Source organism: Pelodiscus sinensis, chromosome 5, assembly GCF_052426305.1.
Source record: "Pelodiscus sinensis isolate ZL-2025 chromosome 5, ASM5242630v1, whole genome shotgun sequence".
NCBI classification, from domain to species: domain Eukaryota; kingdom Metazoa; phylum Chordata; order Testudines; family Trionychidae; genus Pelodiscus; species Pelodiscus sinensis.
The window spans coordinates 57,280,907-57,304,097 of record NC_143056.1 but is presented as its reverse complement, the minus strand read 5'-3'; the positions used below and the strand labels follow the sequence as shown (position 1 = coordinate 57,304,097).

General features: G+C 37.3%; 1 protein-coding gene across 17 annotated transcripts in view; it reads left to right on the top strand.

Moving 5' to 3' along the window:
- Positions 1-23,191, top strand: part of MEIS2 (Meis homeobox 2) — a 202,720-nt gene that overhangs the window by 5,083 nt on the left and 174,446 nt on the right. For all 17 annotated transcript variants that reach the window (XM_006132700.4, XM_006132698.4, XM_075927029.2 and 14 more), the window contains exons 6-7: positions 455-604; positions 10,704-10,818. In XM_006132700.4, coding sequence (XP_006132762.1) covers positions 455-604; positions 10,704-10,818 — 265 coding nt within the window. The remainder of the gene's footprint in view (positions 1-454; positions 605-10,703; positions 10,819-23,191) is intronic.

Sequence of the window (23,191 nt, the reverse complement as noted above, 5' to 3'; positions counted from 1 at the left end):
GATCAAACTGGGATCTTTTCAAACCATAAGAGCACTTATTTATTTTTACAAGGCCTGGAAATACATACAGCTCTAGCCCCACTTCAAACAGATCCCCTCTCCTATGTTAACAACTCTACCTGGCTGAACTGTATATGCTCCAACGATATTGCCTTGGTCCACTTTCCAATGTTTTGATGTTATCAACAAATCGGGGTTTCATCTATATACTAGACTGAGCCCAGTCTCTCGCTCTGTCTCTGTCTCTGTCTCTCTTTCTGTGTCTCTCTCTAACTTGTTGCTGCGGCAAGTCTCTAGAGAATAATATGTGCCGCAACAATTTCTCTATTGTTTCCTTGCCTTCCACTATTATGCCCCTTAATTAGAGTTACTCGTGGAATAGATCACAGAGTTGCTCTTGCTACGAAAAAAAAAGTTGCAATTCGATATTTTGTCTTCCTTTTTCCTCCCCCAGGTCCACGAGTTGTGCGATAATTTTTGCCATCGGTACATTAGCTGTTTGAAAGGAAAAATGCCAATAGATCTAGTTATTGACGAAAGGGATGGCAGCTCCAAATCTGACCATGAAGAACTCTCAGGATCTTCCACAAATTTAGCCGACCATGTAAGTCAACTTGATCCCTTTATAGCATGTTTAAAGAGACTAACCTGCTTAGAAGGCTCCTTTTTTAGCCAGTGTCTCTCTCTGCTCCCTGCCCCCATTCCCCTGCGAGATTTAAAGTTCTTACAGTTGACTCTCCCTCCCCGCTTTCTCAGTCTATCTGTAGCATAGGGAGTTTGCTTATGATTTGTTAAGTTTCCTCCTGATCTGGGCGACTTGCAGCGATAGCGAATTATCTATGTGATCTGGTGATCGGTGCTTTTTCTGCTTTGCCATCCCTGTAATCAATTCGGCAATGCAGGAAAACAGTGTCGAGAAAGTTAGGGACTAAAGTTTGGTGACTCCCCCCTCCCCCTTTGTGCAGATGACAAGTGATGAGAATTATTGGCAGTTTCACCTTTCATTAAGAAAAGGGTTAACACATTGAAGTTTCCAATGCATTTGCTTGATAGCAACTTATTGTCAGAATATGGACTTATTGCCAAGTGCCTGAAGCATCTTCATAATAAAAGACAGTAACCTTGATGAACCAATTATTAACAATGTATTACAGAAAGCTGGAGAGAATTATGATTGAGTAACCGTAGGTTAGTGGTTGATTTTAACACTTTAGTAGTTGGTGAGTTATTGTTATGTGTGTTGGTTTAAACCGTGGTGCTTATGTTAGGAAGAATGGCTTTACTTCTCTGGTTTGTGTTTTGGAGCAGATCTTGTAATGCTTTAGGATGTGTATATACAAATAAATAGACATTTGGAGAGGGAAAATGAAAGAAAAGATTGCAGCTGGTAGAGGAGAAAAGGGAACAAAATAGCTATTATTAAAAAGAGTGGGTGTGAACTATAGTTTATTTATAGGAATGCATCCCTGGAGAGAAAGGGGTTTACACAGTTTTAGGTTCATTTGAACTCATAATCTAAATGATACATCTAATATTTTAGCGACTGAAGTATGCATTTAATGCCTGGTGTGTTTTAACAGTGTTCTGCACAGGCACCTACCTGTCTTGTCTTGTGTAGTAAGAAAAGTAGATTTAAATTAATAGATAATCTGATTCCTATGAGTTTTTTAAATTTGAAAATATGTTGTTTGCACCTTTAATAATTATATTTGAGTGGTATCGAGGGTCATGGTAAGAAATAAAAAATATATATTTAAAAAAAAGTCTTTAATGCTTGAAGTTCCAGGACACTGGAAATGGTTTCTGTATTCCAGGGTTTAGCTTTCAATTCTTCATTAGCATTTGGTAAACCTTGTGGGGCTAGATTCTTATGACAGTATGCATTTTAAACTTATTATTTTCAAAGAAAAATGTATGCAGCAGTTACTGAAAGTTTCTCTGCTTATCAGTTATCTCATCTGTAGATAATAGAGTCTATGAGGCATGACAGTAGTTTTAAAATATCTGTTTTATAGCATTTTCAACCCTAAATTTGTATGCACAAGCATTATGGGACCAGTAGAAAAGAAATTTAAATGAATGGCAACCTGAAAGATATAGGCTCATTCTGTCTAATTCAGAGCAATACAAAAACCCTACATCTTTTTTCCAGTACAGTTTCTTTACAAGAGTGTGTTTCAAGTGGAAGTGTAGAAATGGAGCATGCTGATGTTTATATTGAAGAGATTAGATAAACTAGCCTGTTTAGGGTTCTGGCAGATGGCGAATGCTCAAGCCAATTTGCAGTACTCTATTATAATATTTAAATTCACACACAATGATAGGACAAGGTTGGAAGGGGTTAGCATTTTGATAATTTGATAACTATTATCTTCACTAAGAAGAATCTCCTGTTGTTTTTGTGGCCCAAAAAACAAACTCAAGTAAATATGACAACCCATTTATCTTGCACCCTTTAGGGTTTACCACTTCATTGGGTATTATAATTTAAAGCCTTTTATTTCCTGGAGATTTGAGCTATAACATTTTTTACTTTAGCCCCCTGCTATTTGTTTTGAAAGGAAGCAATAATTTGTGCAACCAGAACACCAACTGGGAAATGAAGAGTTGTATCATAGTTACATTTTATTCATGCGTTTTGGGAAATGTGTCTCCTTATTGGATTTTTTAAAAAATGTTCGCTTGTTTTCCTAAGAAAACTTTGCGCGCACACACACACACACACACACACACACACACACACACACACACACACACACACTTTTGACAGGGCTACAATAAGGAGTGTTTATACGGTGCTGTTCTACATTAAGGAGTAATACACCTCTATTTATACAGAAGGAAAACCTTTTCTAATTGTCAGTATGCAAATACCAGAATAAAAATCGAACTGTTCTTTTGTGTGCATCTACCTAAAAAATGAAATAGTTCAAGCATGCAAATTTGTCCAATTTGACTCTCCAGGTTTATTTTTTCATTTGGTTTGATATGCATATTTAATACATTGCCTCAGGCTAGATCTCATTTGGTGAAAATTGGTGTGGGGTGTTGATGATCCCCTTCAGAAGGACAGAGACAGCATGTTGTTTCCTCTGTTTTATCTGTTGGCCCACTGTTCTGATCCAGGGATCTTCCTCTTGGTTTTATTTGCACATGAAATACTAGAAGCATTTCAACTGATTGGCTATGAATAATGACAGCTAAAAAGAAGTGTAGTTTAATTTGTTGTATGCCAAGGTTTCTCTTGTGGAGGTGACAGTATGTGACAGCTGTTTGACACCCCCAAAATTCATACACCTCTCTTCTTATTAAGTGGTATCAAGATACATTGTGTGTGTGTGTGTGTGTGTTTTATGTGTATGTGTAGGTTAGGTGGTGATGGCAGCAGTATATTAGGTACTAATGTAACTCTCAATATTATTCCTTTTGCCAGACTTGAAAATACAGCTGAAGGAAAGTAACTAAAAGAAATACGAGACTAGCCAATATTTACCGTGTGACTTCTGCAAGTGGGATATTCAGAGGCTGTATATTTCCCTTCTAGATTGCCACTGCTGTGATATTTATATAACTTAATTAGGGGAGGGAGGGAAATAAGAACAGGGAAGAAATCATTGATCTTTGCAAAAGCAATACCTGTGCTGGAAAAGCAGGCAGCCATAAGCAGTCTTGTCATATTTGTTTGGTAATAAATGCACATATTGAATTTTATTTTAGTGCACTATTAAATGTTATATAATTCAGTGACTGGAAGAGGGGCAGGGACTTTATAAATCAAATCTTTTAGTGTTAGCCACTGAAAAGCTGCAACTTTTTGTTATTATTCTGCTATGTTTAGTAAATATAACAGCCCATAATTAGTGTTTGAAATTTTAACATCCTTATTTTTTTGTTATTGCTTTGAGGTATTAGGCGTAGATGGAAAGATGTTAATTACAGCCATGCCTTGCTTGCACCAGATCAGTTATGGGCTGGGGGTGTGTGGGAAACCTGCCCAAACTGCAGGTCAAATTGAGTTTCCCAGCAATGAAAATTTATCATTGTTCAATATAAACATCTAGGGCCCAATCCTGCATTCCACACATGCTAAATTCCCACTGAGGTTGCTCATAAATCCTTTAGTTTTTAAAAGAAAACTATCTCAGCTTGAAAACTCTATTGCTCATGGTATTTTAAGAATCATAAACTATTTCTAAGCATTTCTCTGCTCAGCTTTATTTACTTCTGTGCATAAGTTTGACTGCTATCATCCAATTCTTCCCTGAGTCCCAGTCTGAGTTAGGGCCTGATGCTGGTCCCATTGAAGTTAATCGCTAACTTGATACTGACTTCAGTGAGAGCAGGATTAAGGCCTCATTCTGCTCAACCTTGGTTTATATGCAGTCTTCAGTAGAAAACTGACTAATGAACTGATCACCCATAAAATATAATTAAAAATAGGCAGGTAAATAGATATCTATCTCCTTTTTATACAAGAGTCTTTGCTAGATTAGACATCTGATGCACTAGTTGTAAAAGAGAAATAGTAGTTTGACTATTAAATAGTTCTGTTTTCGTATCAGGATACACTAGATCTCATTATTTTGGATTTTTGAGTATCAAGATGCTTTAAAGTATTCTAATACTCCTTTTAGCAAGATTAGTGCTGAGCAATCTAAAGGTGTCTTGAAAATTAGATATTTAAAAAATGAGGGTCTCTGACATCTGTCACAGGTTGCATAGTTTTGCCTGTTGGTCAGATTTCATTGTCAGATGAGCAGTGAGCAAATTGTCAGATGAACAGTGATACTGCATTCTCCATGCACCCCAAAATCCTATGGACTTCATCAAGAATGTTCTGAATGCCAGGAATGTGGGATCAGACCCTAAAAGGGTCCTACCGGTTTATCAAATGTCAAAAGGTAACCTTGATAGTTACGGCAAGAGGGATAAGGCAAAAAACTTTTATATAACCAGGTTTCTTAGTGTGTAGTTTAAAATTTGGAATGTTACTATAAGCTCTTTGTGATCTGCTGCCATGTGTCATTAAGGGGCTTCTAATACACAAATGAATGTTGAATTTTTCTGGTTTTTAATTGCTGGTGCTTTTCCTGAGCATTTCATTGCAAGTAAATGTGGCTATTTTTATTTGATTACACTTCATTGTGTTCCCAAAATCTGAGATAATGATGCATTTCATTATTTCATTGATGCTGGCATTTCTTCTTTGATTTAGATGTTGTCTCTCTGATCCCAAGGTAGATTGGAAAGTTATATTTATATTGGTGGTGGTTTTTTGCATAATAATAATAATAATTAATCATAAATATTTTAAAAGTAGTAGTAGCACTCTAAAAGAACTGTTGCTAGACAGAATTAAATAGGAGGAATCACTTATAAAAAATCCTGACAGTTTAAGTCTTGATTCTATGCAGACAGGTGGTTTACATGTTTGATTCAAAGAGTTAAACTGACTACAAAGCGTAAGGAGCCTATACATCCTTTAAGAATGATGCCACTTTCTAGGTCTGTCATCAGTTCTTCCTGAAACTTCACTTAAATGCAATGTTAGTATGGTGAGAAAGTCAAGGGTGTTTTTTTTTAAATAGCCATGTATGAAACTCACACATGTGTACAAATAAGCAAATTACTCCTTTTCAATAGACCAGAATGCCTTACATTTTGTTTTACTTGTGTAATGCTGGTGGATAATGCAACACTGTTTTTAAGTCTAGTCAGTAATATATTACAGATATGTGAGAAGGTAAGCCTCAGGGATACAGAGCCTTGACTTCACTGTAAATATATACACCAAGCCAAATTAGAGTTTTTCATGCTTCATTTATTTATTTATTGAAAGTTTCTTTGTTTGTGTTTATTATTGCCATTCACTACAGCAGTTTCTAAGATCTCACATCCTGAATTACATGATCATATCAAATATGGGTGTATGTGAGGTTTTTGCCTGGCTCAGTACATTGTGTTTTAATGTATCAGGGCAGGCAAGGCCAAATTCTTGTTGTCTTAATCACATTAGTAGTTCCATTGATCTCAAAGGTACTGCTTGTCTGAGTACAGTGGTTCATAGTCTCTGGGAAAACAGAGGCATCGTGACACTTGTTAAGATCAGTTGCAAAGTTGATTTACAAGACATTGGGTAAAATTAATTATAAGTTATCTTAATTAAGAATCAGATGGGTAGCTGATTTATTTACACACTGTAGTTGTGTAGTTTCCACAGTTTTATTTGATAAGCAAATATATAGGCCCAATCCTGCATTTATTGTACATCTAAAACATCACTTAAAGTCTCTGGGTGGAATCCTGTTGACTGTACTCATAAGATGATCATTTAAAGTCAATTGGCCTGATTTTGATCTTACTTACACATAAATCAGGAGTAACTTCACTGTGGTTAATTGAGTTATACCATCATAAAACCAGTGTGAGATCACAATCAGCTCCACTGGGGCTGCTTGTCAGACTTTGCCCAGTGGAAGTTTTGGGTGTACAAGGAATGCACAATCATCTGGCGCTACATTTGCATTTACATAGCCATCTTGGAAGAGTTCACTTACCAACTTTTGCACCATGAAAAGACAAACAACCAGCACTGTCTCATATTAACAAACAGATGCCTGCATGCAATCCTGATTTAATAAATGATTGCTCTGTAGCAAATGTGTTTTCGAACATCTCTTCTTAAGACATCCAGTACTAGTTAAAAATGTGTGCAGGTTCCACCAGATTTGCAGCATCAACAAAAGAGTAACACATCAGATTTGCTTCATATGCCCAGAGACTCTTGTCCTCTCCATGCTCTTTTCTAGATTTAGCAAAATTCAATGATGGTGCTAAATCAATTTTTTTTAACTTTCCAGGGAGAAAACACTGGCAACATTGTGTGTTCTAGGGAAGGCTGTGTGTGTAAATGAGAAACCGTGGATAGCAGCAGAGTGATCTCCTGTGGCCCTGCTAGTACAAGCTTTCCCCATATTGTCTCCTGCTTTTATATTAATTACAACTTGCATTATCAGCTGCGAGTCTGTAGCCCGGCAAATAGAAAATACTGCCCCTGGAGACCTAGCTTCTTGTATCTATTTTCCATCTCCTTCTATTGTGCTCCACTCAGTATTCACTGCTTTTCTCCTGGTAACACTGCTCTTTAACACAATTAGGTAAGAGCAAGAAGAGCACCATATTTGACTCCCAATTATTAAAACTACTGGGAATAGATACATGTGAACTGTGTTCCTTCTATGGTACACTGCAGTAGTTTAGTCCATGATTAAATACATGTGCGTCTATGTTGTAGTGTATACGTGTATTTGTGTATACGTATATATAAAATCATCAAATGCATCTTAATCACACCACTCTCTTATTTGATTTTCCACTGCAGAGCACATTTTTAAACCTAACAATATTATTCACAAATTACAAAGAAACCACATTAACAGTTTATACAGCAATCCTAGCCATCAATAACTCATTTTAGAGCAATATTTTGGGCCTGATCCAAAGCCCAAGAAAGTCAATAGAAAAACTGCCACTAGCTTCAGTGGGCTTTGAGGTTTTCTATATGTGTAATAAATTGTATTGATTAGGTCCAGTGGGTAATCCTGTTAACATGCATATTTGGGTGCCACTTTTGCTTCAATAGTCATAAAATAATTGAAAATGACCGGGAATATGGCCAGGAAGATCTTCTTGAGGGATGCAAATTTGGAACCTCTCTAGGTAAAAAAGTAAGAAGTTGGATTACTCACAGAGGTATCTTAGTACAAAACAGTGATACCTCATGATCCACCCTTATGATTACTGATCACATCTTCTATAATAATATAAAAGAATAGTTGATTTCCCTGTATCTAACATATTCTTAGTATACTACAATTGCAAATAACCACTTTATTATTTTTATCTCTCTACAAAATGCTGCCAAATTCTTTTCCTCAGGAAACCAATGTCACAAGAAATCCACTGAGTTCCAAATCAATACAGTCTGTCTTTTGAAAACTTGGTCTACAAACTGAGGTCAAGCACAACTTGGACTGGTATAGACAGCAAGGGTTTTTAACTGCGGGAAGTCTGATTCAGTGATACTTTCCAAATCATTACATTTTTGGAACAAAAGACTGGTCTAGCTTTTGAATACCGTATGATAGGTTTTGGATGACATTTGCCTTAAAACATAGCTGAGGTGTTACTGGCTAATTATTGTAATTTTCATATGTGTGGCAAGGAGCTTTAACAGCAACCAGCTTAAGTGAGCCTGCAGTGCATAAAATTAACATAACTCACTGTGGTCTCTGAAAAGTTTAGCCTAGGTGAACATGTTGCAATTATTATATTCGAAAAGAAGGTTCCAGCCTGATATTGTTGGAGGGCTAAACTCATGCCATGCTATTGTTTCTTTCCTTTTTCATGTATTTCTTCTAGCTCTTTATCTGATTACCATCCGGCAAACAGCTGACGCTAAGAGGCTGCAGAGGGCTGAAGAGCTCCTGTCTGCTGTTTGCCTTCAGCTTGAAGCTATTTGAGTGGTTTCCTAACTCAGAGATAAAAAGAGAAGCTCATAGGCACAACTCTTGTTTTAATCCAGGCTGGAAAGAAACTTGCTCAGTCTTTGCATTTTACTTCTCTACGAACTTCCCCCTACTTTATTTTCATTCATAGTCTATTTTTAATAACATCTGAGCTGCTTCAACTCTTCAGAAGTTTCATCTTTTCTTTTGTTTTCATTTTCACCTGCCTTGCGACATGATGGTAACAGATTTTAATTCTGGTTTTTGGTATGGTGGTAAATTAGCTTTCGGTAGATTTAGCTGGCACAGCAATCTCAAAAAACAGATAATACTACCGTGTAATCAGTAATTTTTGATAGTCTTTGTTGCAGTTCTATATTAGAGAAAATATGTTCAATAGCATTTGTATCCTAAAGCCTGTTGGCTATGCTGACAAGTTAAGGCTGTTGTAGAACCTGGGACAAATCCTGCCTGATGTATTTATTAGTATAGCTCAACTGATTTAAGTGGGACTTTTTGTGCAGATAAAGCAAGCAGGATTTTGGCTCCCTATTAGCTTTTGGCTATATACGGCCTGATCCAAAGTCTATTGGAGTCAATGGAACTCATTTAACTGACTACAGTGGGCTTTAAATCAGAACCGTAAAGTTTTGGTTGGGTTTGTAGAAAAATATTATCTGGCTGCTTCACTATACATTGCTGTAATACATGTGGTATCAATCAGTTTTGGAAGATTATCTAGACATGGTTCGTTGTATATACATGGCCTGATTCTGATCTCCCATACACTGGTTTTACACAGGGTAACTCCACTGACTTCACTTGATTTACTTCTGATTTACATTGCTGTCAGTAAGGTCAGAATCAGGCTATATATGCATCAGCATACATCATTCACAGTCCTTGGTATTTGCGATGTTGTAATAGCTCAGGGTGTGCAGTATTTTCTCAACCAAGATTTTTTATTTTTCAAAACTTTTCTTGTTGGGAAGTGTTACAGTGGGCTTAATCTAAGTTGTCATTTACAGGTGACAAGTAATGCAGGTCCAGCCCCAAGTCTGATCTGTTTCATGTGTTCTTGCTCTCCTTTTTTGCCAGAGGAAATTCCATCTCTTGCCTGCCTTCATGTGGTGCTGATAAAGCTCTTCCTGTACAGTAGAATTCCTGTTTTCCTTTAAGCAACAGCAGGGTATTGGGAATGATCAGGAAAGGGGAGGAGGACCAGGAGGAGACTACACTCAACAAAGTAGCACTGAACTGTAACTTTCAGTTTTCCTCACTTATCCTTTTAAATAGCAGTTCTTCACTCCAGGAAAACCAGTACTCAATAAATTAAAAGCTATCATGAATTATGTGACTGAAGTACAGTAGTAGAAGTCCTACTTAGCCAAGTATTTTCAAACTTCATAGGTCTGTCTTTTACATTCTTTTTATTGTATTTTATGTGTATTAATGGGGAAAGAATTACATAAAAATCACCATATATATTATTTTATATAATCACCTGGTGATTAGGCTTGACAGTTCTTGTAAGCGAACTGTTAAAGAGTGATACATCTAGAAAGTCTTTAAAAATGTGTCATATTGAAGAAAGAAATTCTTTACTGGTATATAATGTGTTTCAGAGGAGCTTATTTTTCCCACAGCTCTGCATTTGCTTGAAGTATTTCCAACATTCAGACTGGTGGCAGAGAGAGGAGTGTTAGGGTATGCTCTCCTCCCATCCACTTTTTCCTTTACTTTTTAATTTTTTTTCTTTCAATTTCCCCCTCCCCCACCTAAGCAGATGTGGAAAAAATGAGAGAAAACGCGTCACTACACTCATCCCAGTTTGAGTTTCTAGTATTAGAGAACCCCAAGAAAAAAACATGCCAAAGCATTTGCAAATAGTTCATCAGGAAATACTATAACTTTTGGCAGAATTTTTTTACTGCTTCGCTATTAATACAATTAAACCCAGATAGCTGTTGGAAGAGTAAAAATCGGTCCTTTATTTTCCCAAATAAATCTTTGTATGTCCTCCACTTTTAACTGCTGATGACATATTACATTGTACAAACAGTATCAATATTTGGCACATTTCGCAATTGCTAATTTGTATACTTTCCCTTTCCCCCCTCTTCTGTTTTCTTTCTGTTCCTCATTTGCTATTGGAATGGGAACTGTGGAAAAAATTCCTTGGCATTCTGACTCCAGAACCCTTCATCTTGGAGAGACCACGATGATGCAACCTCAACACATTCAGCAGGCACACCGGGGCCCTCCAGTGGGGGCCATGCTTCCCAGAGTGGAGACAACAGCAGCGAGCAAGGTAAAAGGTCAAACTTTTTCCCTGTGTAAAGTAGGCATGACTAAAATAACTTTGGCTTTTTTATTATATCAGTTCATCTGCCTTAGTGTAAACATGAAGTGGCAGGCTCCCAGTGTAATCAGCTGTTACTTAGGGAGACACTATTTCCTTTTCTTAACCTACTTAGCTGCATTTTATTATTATTTCAAAGTGAAATATCTAATCTTCAAACAAGCTTTGTAATAACAATTGATTAGTTCTGCCAATTCCTTTACAAATTTGGTTATCTGAAGTTTATTTTTGTGTGGTGTAAGTAAATATAATGTCAGGCATACTCTCCAGCTGTGATGCAGTAGTTTGTGCTGGACTGTAAACAGAGAATTTAATTTGTAATATTAGCTATAAAAGGAGTCTTATAGCAAGCTGTAAATCTGTTACATCATGTAAGGAAGATGCAGAATTCAGCCCTGACTAACTGAAAACAAAACTTGCGCAGTGTTTGCCTTTTTAAATATGAATTTTGAATGCTTGATAGAGACAGACTCAGGCTGCAAAATTCAAGTCCAGAGCTAGAGTTTAAAATCCCCTTTTTCTTCAGCTTTTAAGAGGACTGATTCTCCACAGACTGGCACTGTGTTCAGTCATTTCTGCCTGTGCCAATAGGGTGTCAAACACTGCCATGTAGACTGGGTAACATGTTAGACCTGTTTTACACTCTGGGATCAAATTTTAAACATCCCAGAGGGTCATGGTGCTAGTAGCAGTTCCTCTTTGAACTGGGTCCCTCTCCTATTGTTATAGTTTAGTTGTACAGTGCACATTTAGATCATTGCTTCTAGAAAGTGGACTCCCATTTGAGTTATTCAGAATCTATTTGTTAACTTCAGTGGGAGTTGGATCAAACCTTAAGTCAATGGGAGTCATTCCATTGATTTTAACTAGTTTTGGAACAGGCCTGTAATGAATAATGGTAGACAAAGCAACTAACGACAAGGAGGGCTTTAGTTGTAATGCAGCAGGACAGTGCAACCTCTCATAATTAACTAGCAAACTTTATTGTTTCTAGATATAGGTATAATCAGTATGGGTTTCTTGTCACTAAAATTATGCTGATTTAGTGGAATATTTATATAATTGCTTTTAAAGCTCCCATTCCTGTGGCATCTGGAAACAGGACATAACTTTAGTACATCAGTGCATTAATGAGAACTGTCCAACCCAAGCAAGACACATAAGACCTATACCTGCATCTATGACCTACTCCCAACAGCCATAACTAATTCAGTCTTGGTCCACTATCAAACAATGCTTGACCACAAAGACATGCCTTGTACAGCAGCTTAGAAAACAGAAAGATTGATCATTGGTTGATATTTAGCAGGAGTGAGTTCTGTAGTCAGAGGCTTCTGCACCTCAATGCCCAGCTTCTAATCACCAGGCTTGCAAATCTAGGGGCTGTCAGCAAATACTCCTAGTCTGACCTCCTTATTTGATATGAAGCCTAGGCTGAGGTCAACCCTAAGGTAGCCAGATGGAAGATCTATCATTCTAAGTTATGGTCTGTGGTATTGTATGCTCACAAATATATTATACTTATTCAGGCATCGATGGGCTCCTATGTAGGAATCAGTTAATCACCTGAGTTGTTGCTTGGATGTGCTAGGGAAAACTGTACCTAAAGCATTTCCCTATTTGCCTGGTACGTTTCCTTTTGAAGTGCCTATCTACAAATTGAAAGTCAGGACTCCAATTGACTGTTGGCACTTGAAAGATGCACACTCCTGTGATATTTTGGTAAAAGTCCTATTGAAGAGTGTGGCCTAGATTGCTCCCTCCTCCTCCTCCTAGGAAAATTGCAAGGGGGGAACTTATTGGAAAAAAATATGCAAGAGTTCCCTTGTTAACTTTTTCTTGGATTGTTCCACTAAAGGGGCAGTATTTGCCTCATAGCTAGAGAACAGACAGAGGTTCTATCCCCAAGTCGCATGAATCCCCAGAATCTGAAAGAGGCCACAGCTGACTGTGAAGAGAATCTGTGCTTGTTCTCCAGGTCTGAGACCAGCTTGTCTGGCTCTTTTTGGGCTCTCTGGTCATTTGACTCCACTGAAACCGCATTGCCAAAACTCTCCTTTGCTACTGCCTCTGGGGCACTTCTCCAATGAGGTTTCCCTGGGATGGAGGCATTCATGAAAGAGTTAATGCAGCCTCAGATTGCATTAATATCCCAATGTCTTTTCCACCAATGTCAGGTGCGGTGGCTGAGGTAAGTGATCCACATCACTCCTCAGTCCTGCCTCTTGACCTCCCTCTTTTTCCCAACACTCCTGGACCTTTCTTTCCTGATCCTCTCACTCGGTCACCTAGCCACCCCTCCACAGTTGCAACTTTCACCATTAAGGAAAGGTCAATGGGATCTTGTGAAGGGTGGATGGTGCCATGGATGTTGTTGACACTCTGTGCAGAACGAGGTGGATTGATACAGTGGGCCCTCCCCCCGATGTTATGATTGGAAAGCTATACGGGAGTTTTGCCTGTTTAAGAAGTACAGAATCTGACCAGAATGCCACAGGTATAGAAACTACCCTTTCCGAATCAAAAGAGTTAATGTAGGGGAAGATTGAAATTAGTTAAAATATTTTGGCACTGATAGAGTTAGGGAAAGGGCCTTTGGGCAGTGAATGATGAAATATCCTAATTATTAGTGGTGAGTGTCTGTATTGTTTTTAACATGTCACTTCAGCTATATGAGGGAAACTACACTATACACTGTATTGATCATCTAACAAACATAATTATTAATGACCTGTAATCTACCAAGCATTTATTGACTTGATCCTGGTTCAGATTCATAGACCCAGGTTAATATCACAAAATAGTGTTGTAGTGAATAGTAAATCATGTAGTAAATATCATCAGCTTTTTTTCCCCAGTGAAAGGGAGAAAGAATTAAATATATCTAATAATAAAAATAAAACACTCAAAACATTTTACAAAGGAAGGGAAAAAAGAAGCTGATTTAATGGTCTAATGAGGCCATCTTCCAGAGACTTGTTTTGTGTAAGGCTTGCTTTGACCTTTCGCTTTGCTCAGGAGCCCAACGCTTCATTTTTCACATTCTTGCAATTACGTTAACGCTTCAAGCATTTCTGACTCCAAGTCAGCTAGCAACACCAGGCATAACTCAACACTGTGAGTTTTTCTCCTCTCTGTAGATTCATTAACAGGTCACTGGGGTCCCAACTGAAATTTAAAACTGACTGGTTCTGTTGGGTTAGTTGAGTTATGGCAAGGGAGATAGCAGGAAAGGGGCTAAAAGAAGGGGAGGAGAGATAGAAGACCCTAGGGTTTTTGCCAGGGAATAGATGTGTAAAACCCTAAGCAGCACATTAAAAGGTGTGGGCAGCTTTAACATTCAGTCATCTCCTGGGGGGAGGGGGAATCTAAGTCTTTTGAGGTGCTACATTTTCCTTATTTTGTACAAAATAAAGTAAAATGTGCCTATGCATATGTAACATCCAAATGGTTGCTTTAAAATGCTAGCAACTTATAGTATTCTATATTGGTTTGTGCCATGGTGACAGATATATCACCCACAGATTTTAATTCTTATTTAATCTTTTTATGGTATATTTTAAATAATGAACAAGGCAGATTATGCCTGAAAAGCAGGAAATCAATAGTTTTTTAAGGTTTAAAACATATTCTACAGGAACCCTCTGGGAAATACTTTTAGTGTCATATTTTATACCAGTATTGTATACCTGGTTTGCTATATTTTTAATTTTTTGAGTCAAAAGACCCGATCCTTAGAATGCTAAACACCCACTATCAGGCCTGTTTAGAGAAATTTGGGTCCCCCATTCCTGCCTGTTTGACTTCATTTTTACTGACATTACAAACACATATGAACATATTTATACAGATGTTCAGTACCTCTCAGTATCACACCCACAGTGGTAAACTTATGCATAAGTTACAAGCCAAAGGCAGGAAGCTTCTGTAGTGTTTAGCAGCAAGCTTAACAAGATGGGATTAAACCGTTTTTCTTACTTGTGTGAGTAGTTCCATTAGTGTCTATGGCTCTACATGTGTGAGTAAGGTGAGCAGGCTTTGACCCACTGTAGAGAGGCTCTGAGCACTATTTGTTCAAAAAATATCTTAAATAGTTTTTTAATTTTTTTCTGTGGTAGTCTGATGTTTTGTCCCACTGATTTGCCCACAGTAGCTTTCTATGGGAAAGATTAATTATCTGCTTCAGGGCAAAGTCAACAGAGATATTGACTGAAATCACACATGCTTATCCTAGGTTACATCTTTGGGTTGATGTATATTGGAAAAGTTAGTCTGTGTGAATTTCTTGTTCATCGTGTAATACATTATGATATGTGAATTTGGAAATACAGTTAGTTGGTGAGGCAGAAAAGGTCTTTCTTAATACTGAAACTATATTAACCCAATAAGCATACACAACGTTGAGTCTGCTTTGAAACAAAATAATAATAGTCCCCAAAAGAGGAATGAGTTGTATTAAATAATGCAAGGTGTTCAGACACATTATGCAAATGAATTTTCATACTCAGACTTCGCTATTACAAAACAACATGCATTTATGTTGTTTTTTCCCATTCTTTTCACAAATTATGTGTAGATAGGTATGCACTGGATTGTATGCACATCTCCTTATATCTTCAGAACTTTTCAGCTTAACATCTTCTAGAATGGAGATACAGTTTTATTGAAAAACTATCAGTTTGTTGCTAGAAAGTAAACTACAGGCTGTATTGTGAAAAAAGTGAATTTCCTATTAAATAATGCTTCACTGGAGAGGCATAATTTCTAAAGGCACTATTTTCCTTAAGGTAAACTATGTGCACTATGAAAAAAATCTTAAAGAACAATGACTTTTTTCAGTTGAGGATGATATAGGAAGAAAGTAGCTCTTATTAATTCATCTTTTCCTTTCAAGTTGTTGGGGCCTGTCCTTGTGTTGATGGGTATGAGTAATTCCCATTAATGGTGACGGGAGTTACGCATGTGCATTGACAGGAGAATAGACCCCTCAGTGTTTAGAGCACATGAAATTTACATTTTTTCCCATTGCTGTAATTGAGATGTTGACAAATTGGAGAATATTGATGAGCCTTTGTTTTAAGTCTTTCTTGCCAAGTTTGTTTTATTTTTCATGGCTTGAACAATAGTGTGGGTTCAGCAGCAATGAATAATAAGGGAAGAGTAAAGATAACATTGTATTTCAATATTTTGATGTGCCAATATGAAATAAATTGTCTTAGGCAAATGGAATATGCTGTTTTAATCATTAGCTATGCATGAGAGAAAAATGGATGTTGACATCTTTGCTGTAAAATCGTTGTAATGGGGCCTTCCTTACAATTCATTTTTGTAAAATTCATTTTGTACATTTTGCAGCAATTGAACAATCCCTGCACTGTGAATAGGCAGAATTCCCAGAAATACTGAGACAGTTGGCCCAGTAACTGCTGAGCTCACACTGCACACCACATGCACATTAACCATAACGCTGCCAGAAACAGCTTAGCTAAATATATTAACATATTAGTATCCACCCATCTTTCTTTTCTTTTATTCAATTGTGTGAACAAGTACATTTCGGTTTTTTTACCATTTATGTCCCTACCTATCAACCAGTCAAAGGGGCTAGAATTTCATGGTAAATCTCTTTTATTTATTGTACAGTTTTCTAGTCATTATACTGGTGAAAACTGCAGATCCCCACCTTTTATTGAATTTAAAGCTTAGAGGTGAGTGAGCTCTTAAAATATTATAATACATTTTAAGACTTACATCTTACTCTCTTAGTTTCCAACCCACATAGATATATGCACAAATGTTTTTTTTACCTACAAATATACACATTATTAGATAACATTTACTTACTATGTGTTCTAAATATGTTGTGCTGGGGTTTCAAATGCAGCATAGGAAAATTCTGTCAATGGAATGTTTTCATAATGGCAGGAATCTCTTTAAAATTCCCCTAGATACAATATGACAGATGCCATCTGGAATAATCTTTTGCTAGTTGTTTTTAACTTTTATTTTTCCTACAGCTAAGTTCATCCCAAACTGGTCACTTACTGTTAATGGTAAACAGAGTGAACTTCTTTTCTCCCTTCTCTACATGAAATCTCAAAAGAAAAGAAAATAATCAAACAATATTGCTGAAGAGATTGCTAAGGGTGGGATAGTTATTTTTGCCTTTATCATTTAGGGATTTTGTTCTGTTTTGCTTTTTTCAAACACAGAGGGCAAGATTTCCCTTAAGGTCTCTCCTCTCCTTCACTGCCAGATCTAACCCAGCCCTCCTCAAAATTTAGCTATTATTTTAGCTGTCAAATTATAATAGTATTGTCTGTTACAATATTAATGTTTTCATAATAAAGCACTCTTAAACATGCAGTAGTAAGTGCAAGTGTTTAAATGCCTTCCTGTGTTGTTACAGTATGACTAATTTCTTCCTATATATGTTAACTTATTTGAAAGATCTAGTGTTGGAATCTCTGGATTTTTTTTAACTTAGTCGTGTAAAGGGATGTCTCCTGATGCCTGTTAGAGTTTAATTTAGAGTAGTAATTAAACTTGAATACTGCCTCATAAACAAAAGATAAACAATAAACCAGCCACATTCCCTGCTGTTTCATAGCTTTCTTTCCCAGATGTTTTAGCCTGATAATTTTTACACAGTGAACTACCTAGCATAGCATGCTGTGGACAGAGGTCAAAGACTAGTTCTATGTAATAGATTTTTTAAAACTTTTTTTTATAACAAAATGCTGGAAGATTTTTCTTCAACTAGCTGATTAAATTCTGAGATACAGAAGGACACTTATAATTGATTTTGTAATTTCCCTTCCCCTCCACTTATTTAACAAGGCCAGGCTGATTTAAAAATCCTAATTTTATCATCAATGACCTAGTGGTCTTTTAAAATTATTATGAAGGTGTTTTGAAAATTCATTCTGTTTCAAAGCAAAAGAAGAGAGCAAGTGGGAAAGAGAGAGAGAAGATATTCCTTTAAATGCTGTGTCGATCCTAAGCAACTAAAGAAATGTTGACAATAGAACATTTTTTTCCCAAACCAACCCTCAGGCTACTGGAGCTTGTGTGTCCATTTCTGGACCATTCCACTGTCAGCCATGATCTTTCTAATTGTCAGGTACTAGTAGGCCATTCGAATGCAGAAGCCATGTTATTTTCACTGGGTGGGGTAATTACTGAAAGCTGAGAATAGCTGCACTAAAGACAGAGGGATACTTTCATGATCCCATTAGCATAAGAGTGGGTAAATTATTCATGCCAAGTGAGGATTCTATGGGGAAAAGTATAGTTAATGCACATAGTTTTTAAATGTATCCCTTTCTGCTCTGAGACTAAATTCTTGTTGGATTCAGTTCTCAGACATTTACGGGAAAGCTCTAGTGGCATGTTAGACGCAGTTCATCTCTCTCTGTTTGCAGCGCTCTCAATAGAGACCATCTGGCAAAGATCCAAAAGGTGATTAAACAAAATGATCAGCTCTTGTTGCTGTGTTACATGTCCAATACTCTGGATTAAAAAACATGACCCACGACAGTCAGCTAAAGTCATTCTTTTTTTCTCCCTCTCTTTTCCCTATAAGAATTCAGATGGTCCACAAATGTCTATGCCATCTTTGTGTCCTTATGGCCCATAATCATGAACAGGTTGTGCAAATGGCTCTTTCTGTAGCACGGTCTGTTCCAGCAGCATAGAAAAATTTCCTATTAATTGGGTCAGTCTAATGTTCATAATGACATAGGGAAAATTACTAAAATTTGTTCTTTCGTAGAACAAAAATGTGTGCTTTCTGCCATGAGAGAGTTGAAATCTGACAACAGGTTCATGTGATTGATTAATTTTCTTGTGACTGAAGAAATTCAAAGCATGACATTGTCATCTGCTGAAAATAGTATACAGCTCCTTATAACCACACAAAAAGGGGGGGGGGGAATGAGCTGTGGTTTAACACCACAATCAGGGATGAATTTACAGTGCCATTCAGAAGAGTACTCCCTTATCATAAACAAGCTGATAATCACACTGAATCTAACTCCCAATTAGCTCTTCCTTCCCTCACAGAGATCAGCGTACATGTCCTCCTTAAGCCGTGATATGTTGCTATTGAGTCAGACAGAACATTTGTATACCTTATGTCATATTGAAAATTTAAGGATTAACACTATATATTACCAGAAAACCTAGCTAATCAGCAAGGTAATTTTCAAAGCAATCACTTACATGACTGAGTTAAGGTAAAAATGCCAAGACTGTGAATAGGGGACATATGTATCTTATCTTTTGGGGGTTGCACCAAATGCCAAGTAGTAGTGTAAATTCAACAGAAAGCAGACATTGTTGGGAAGTAATTAAAAAAATATTGAAATGAAATCTACCATACGAGTGAAATATTTGTAGGATTACTTTTTTGTTTCATATATAGCAATTTGCATGGACCCGAAGAGTGATTTTAAAAAAAAACTGCTTTCATGGAGGGAGGGGGGATTGGAGGGGGGTTGAAGTACAAGTTGGAAAATGGGACCTACTGCTGTAATATTCAGTCACAGACTTAGATAAAGCCTGTCTCTTAGAACCAAGAATATTTGTAGTCTGAAATCATTTGCCTGATTAAGAAAGAGGGTGCTTCAAGAAAAGAAGACAGACTAGGCTAACAAAACAAATAAATCAAATTCTGCTTTTAAAAGCTAAGAAGATCCAGCAAGGCTGTCAGCTCCCCTTACTATAAGGTGAAAGCAATAGGTAAAAGATACAGACGTGTCTGGAGTGTTCAGGGAAGGGAAGTGAGGCTCCCCTAGAGTCAGTGCAGTGTGGCAGATGAAAGGGACCCATATAGCCTTGGGGGTCTTAAGGCTATTACAGGGCAACTCATGCTCTGTTATCATGCTGATTTTCAATTGATTTTTGGCTGTACAGTACTTGTTGAAGGCTCTCTAGAGCATCAAACACTGCATTATGGCAATACACATTGTAATACATGTGTTTTTGTCTTATTGTCTTTACTTTGCCTGGTATAAGAGTGGGGAATGACCATTCTGTGTTTTCTCCAGCTTCTGGGGACATTTTAGGTTTGGGGGAGTAGAGTGGGCAGAAGGAGTTTGACAGCGATCTTTACTCATTTCTTAATGCAGATTGACATATTTGTTTATAGTTTTGCCTTTTTACAACCATTTCAGACTTGGTTGGAAGCATTTTTTATATACAATGGTTTAATCTGAGTTCAGACTTAGTTCTGTATCTGAGCAGAAGATACATCACTCATTTTGGGGACCAAGCTTACCTCCATCCCTTGAAAACCATATTATTACTTCTTACTGTAGGAAGCTTAATCCTAAACCTGAGATTGCAGAAACTTTCTATATGATAAATCAATTCTGCATATTTTCAAGCTTCCACCTCCGCTTTTTGTTTAGTTGTGTACTTCATGTTGGTCTACTCTCATATGCAGTGAAAATAAGAGCCACTCAGCTGGGTCTTAGCTGTCAGAGACATGAGTCCATAAAATTTTATTTTTCCTTTTTTTAAAGAAGTTTCATTATTTTAATCATATTATTGGCTAAATATCTGCTGCAAAATTCTCAAAAGCAACATCGACAATTGTGCCTGCAATTTTGCTCCCACACATTTTTGGTGCATACATTTATTCAAACATGCAAACAGCATATGCAAATGAAAATCAGAAGTTTTACATGCATACAAATGTACTGTGAAAAAACTATGCATGTGGAAATCCTGTGGGTGCAGCTACCCATATATAAGGGTAAGTCACAGCTGAAAATTTAACTTTAAATTTAACTTTAAATTTAATTCTGATATTTGAGTTTTATACACTAAGGTCAGCTGTGTGGTGTACAGGTTAAAGTAAAATACTAGGAGACAGGGCTTCTAATCCTGTCTGGCAATGACTCAGGCATGATCCAAGGTCCATTAAAGTCAATGGAAAAACTCCCCTGGACTTCAATGGACTTTAGATCAGGCTCTGATGCCTCAGTTCTGCAATGTGGTGCACACGGATGACATCTGCTTCTGTGGCACTATGCATGGATGTGGCAGTCTGCTTGGGTGCAACACATTGCAGGTTTTTGAAGCCTATCTGTGTGATCTTGTGCAAGGTAGGTTGCCTCTCTGGTATCCACTTTCCCCATCAGTATAATGTGAGCATCAGTATTTAGCTATTGCATAAGGGTGTTTTGAGGTTCAGTCATTAACATTAGTGAAGTGCTTTGATATACTTGAATGGATGGTTATATGGAAGTATTAAGTATTGTAGTGTTATTAGTAACTGAAATCAAAGCAAGAGAAGCATTGGCAATACATCTAAGTATTTATTGTTTGTTTAGACACTCTCTCCTCTTTCATGGCAGAAAAATTGGTAAATGAAATAACCCATTGCAGATGTTTTTTTAAGTAGTGAGAAGATCTAAATGTTCACTATTTAGGAAGTCAATCTCCAGAAAAGACAGAGACCTGGGTGTCATTAGTGGGCAATCTTTAAATGAATGCAAAATGTTTGGAATAATGTCTTCCATGTATTAAAAGCAATGGACTTTGATTTGTCATTATGTAGTCATGTCTTCCCATTACACATGTTTTTGTTGAACAAACATATTTAATTTGAACAACTCAGGGAAAGCCCTATTCTGTGTTTATGTTTGTGCTCCCTTTTATCTACCAAAGCACCGAAGGGCAGCTATGCATCGCAGGATTTGTTCCAAACCAATGTTTTGTTTTGATTTTTGTTGTTGTTGTTTCTGGAGGATTGCCTCTAACACTCTAGAGCTGTACAGTGGGTTTTAGGGTTTAGTAGGCTTGTGGACCAGCAGTTCTCTTTTTAGACTTGACATTGATTTTCCTCATCCTGGCACGGGAAGATGTAGTATATTCCTTGCTCCACTGCCTAAGAGTTTCCAGCGTGCATGTGGACAGTGGTGGCCAAGAAGGCAAGCTTAGGGCATCTAAACTGGCAGAACTAACATAAATAATCTGCTTGATATTTTAAAGATTCTTTTTGCCAAATATCATATTCAATGTATGTATTTTGCCATGGAAGAAATTATAAAGAAAAAAAATTACACAGTATATTTTATCACTACAGTTTCTTTTCATTTTGGTCTTTGTGAATATACCAGGTTAGCTTTAGTACCATGGTTTTTTCAAAGAGGTTATTTATAATAAGATTGTTAAATGCATCAAATACAAGACACAGTCCATAGTTGCACTATTCATAAAAGCTCTCTTTCGATTTTGAACCAGTGGCAGACTCTCCACTGAGTATTCAAGGATGCATTTTCCAAGAAAGAGGGCTAGAGTCAGCTGGAAGATAGGTCTTCCCTTTTCAAAGGATTGGAAGTGATTTTGAATATAAGGGACGATCATCTATATAAGGTCCTGATTCTGCTTCCACTGATGTCAATAGCAACTGTGTGACTTGAACAGGGGCAGGATCTGGTCTGAAATCTATATCAGTTTCACAGAGTTTGGGCCAATTGGGGTTGCATCTATGCAAATGAGACCAGAATATGGTCCTTTAATATTCAAATTTACACTTCTATTAATTTTATTGAAGAAATTCCCATGGAAACGTCAGCTGAGCTCTTGACACACTAACATATCTCTGAATCTTTCTTAAAACTATAAGTAAATATTGATAATATTTTCCCAAATTCTAAAGAAATTCATCTTTTACAGGGTGCATCATCATATTTTCTCATATTTGAAGGGACAAATGGAAATAACTCTTGCCAGGGCCATAGCTTTGTTAAAATACAGAACCTGTCCTTTTATTTCCTAGCTTCCTTTTAAAAATCAACACACCTTGTTCTGTTATAGTCCTATCAATGTTTATTTCAGAGAGGCTCGGAAGTTAGAAGGGGGGAGGGTGGGAATTGCCACTTCTGTTCTAGCAGTTTCACATCTGCTTTGTGACTGTGCTCTAATATATTAACTAGTCCCTGCACAGGTGTGCAAGGGATTAAAGGCACATGGAGCCCTCACGATTGTACTTTCACAGGAGCTACCTACAGTTAAGCACAAAGACTGAAGGGGCAAAACTGAGTGGATCCTTTGCAGAGAATATGCACCATAAACTGCTAAAGGCCTGGGTATTCCTGTGACATAATGACCCAGGGTCCAGGAGATGTGGAACCACATGATGCCCATTGTGGGTTTGGGCCTATAAGGCACAAATGATCCCACAGTGTGCCAGAGATGGACAAGAGAGAAATGGCCATAGGAGCAGCGGAGAAAAAGGAGAAGGGAAAAAAGAATGAGGCAGCCAAGAATTCCATCCAGGGAAGCAGGAAGAGAAGAGGACAGCGCATCC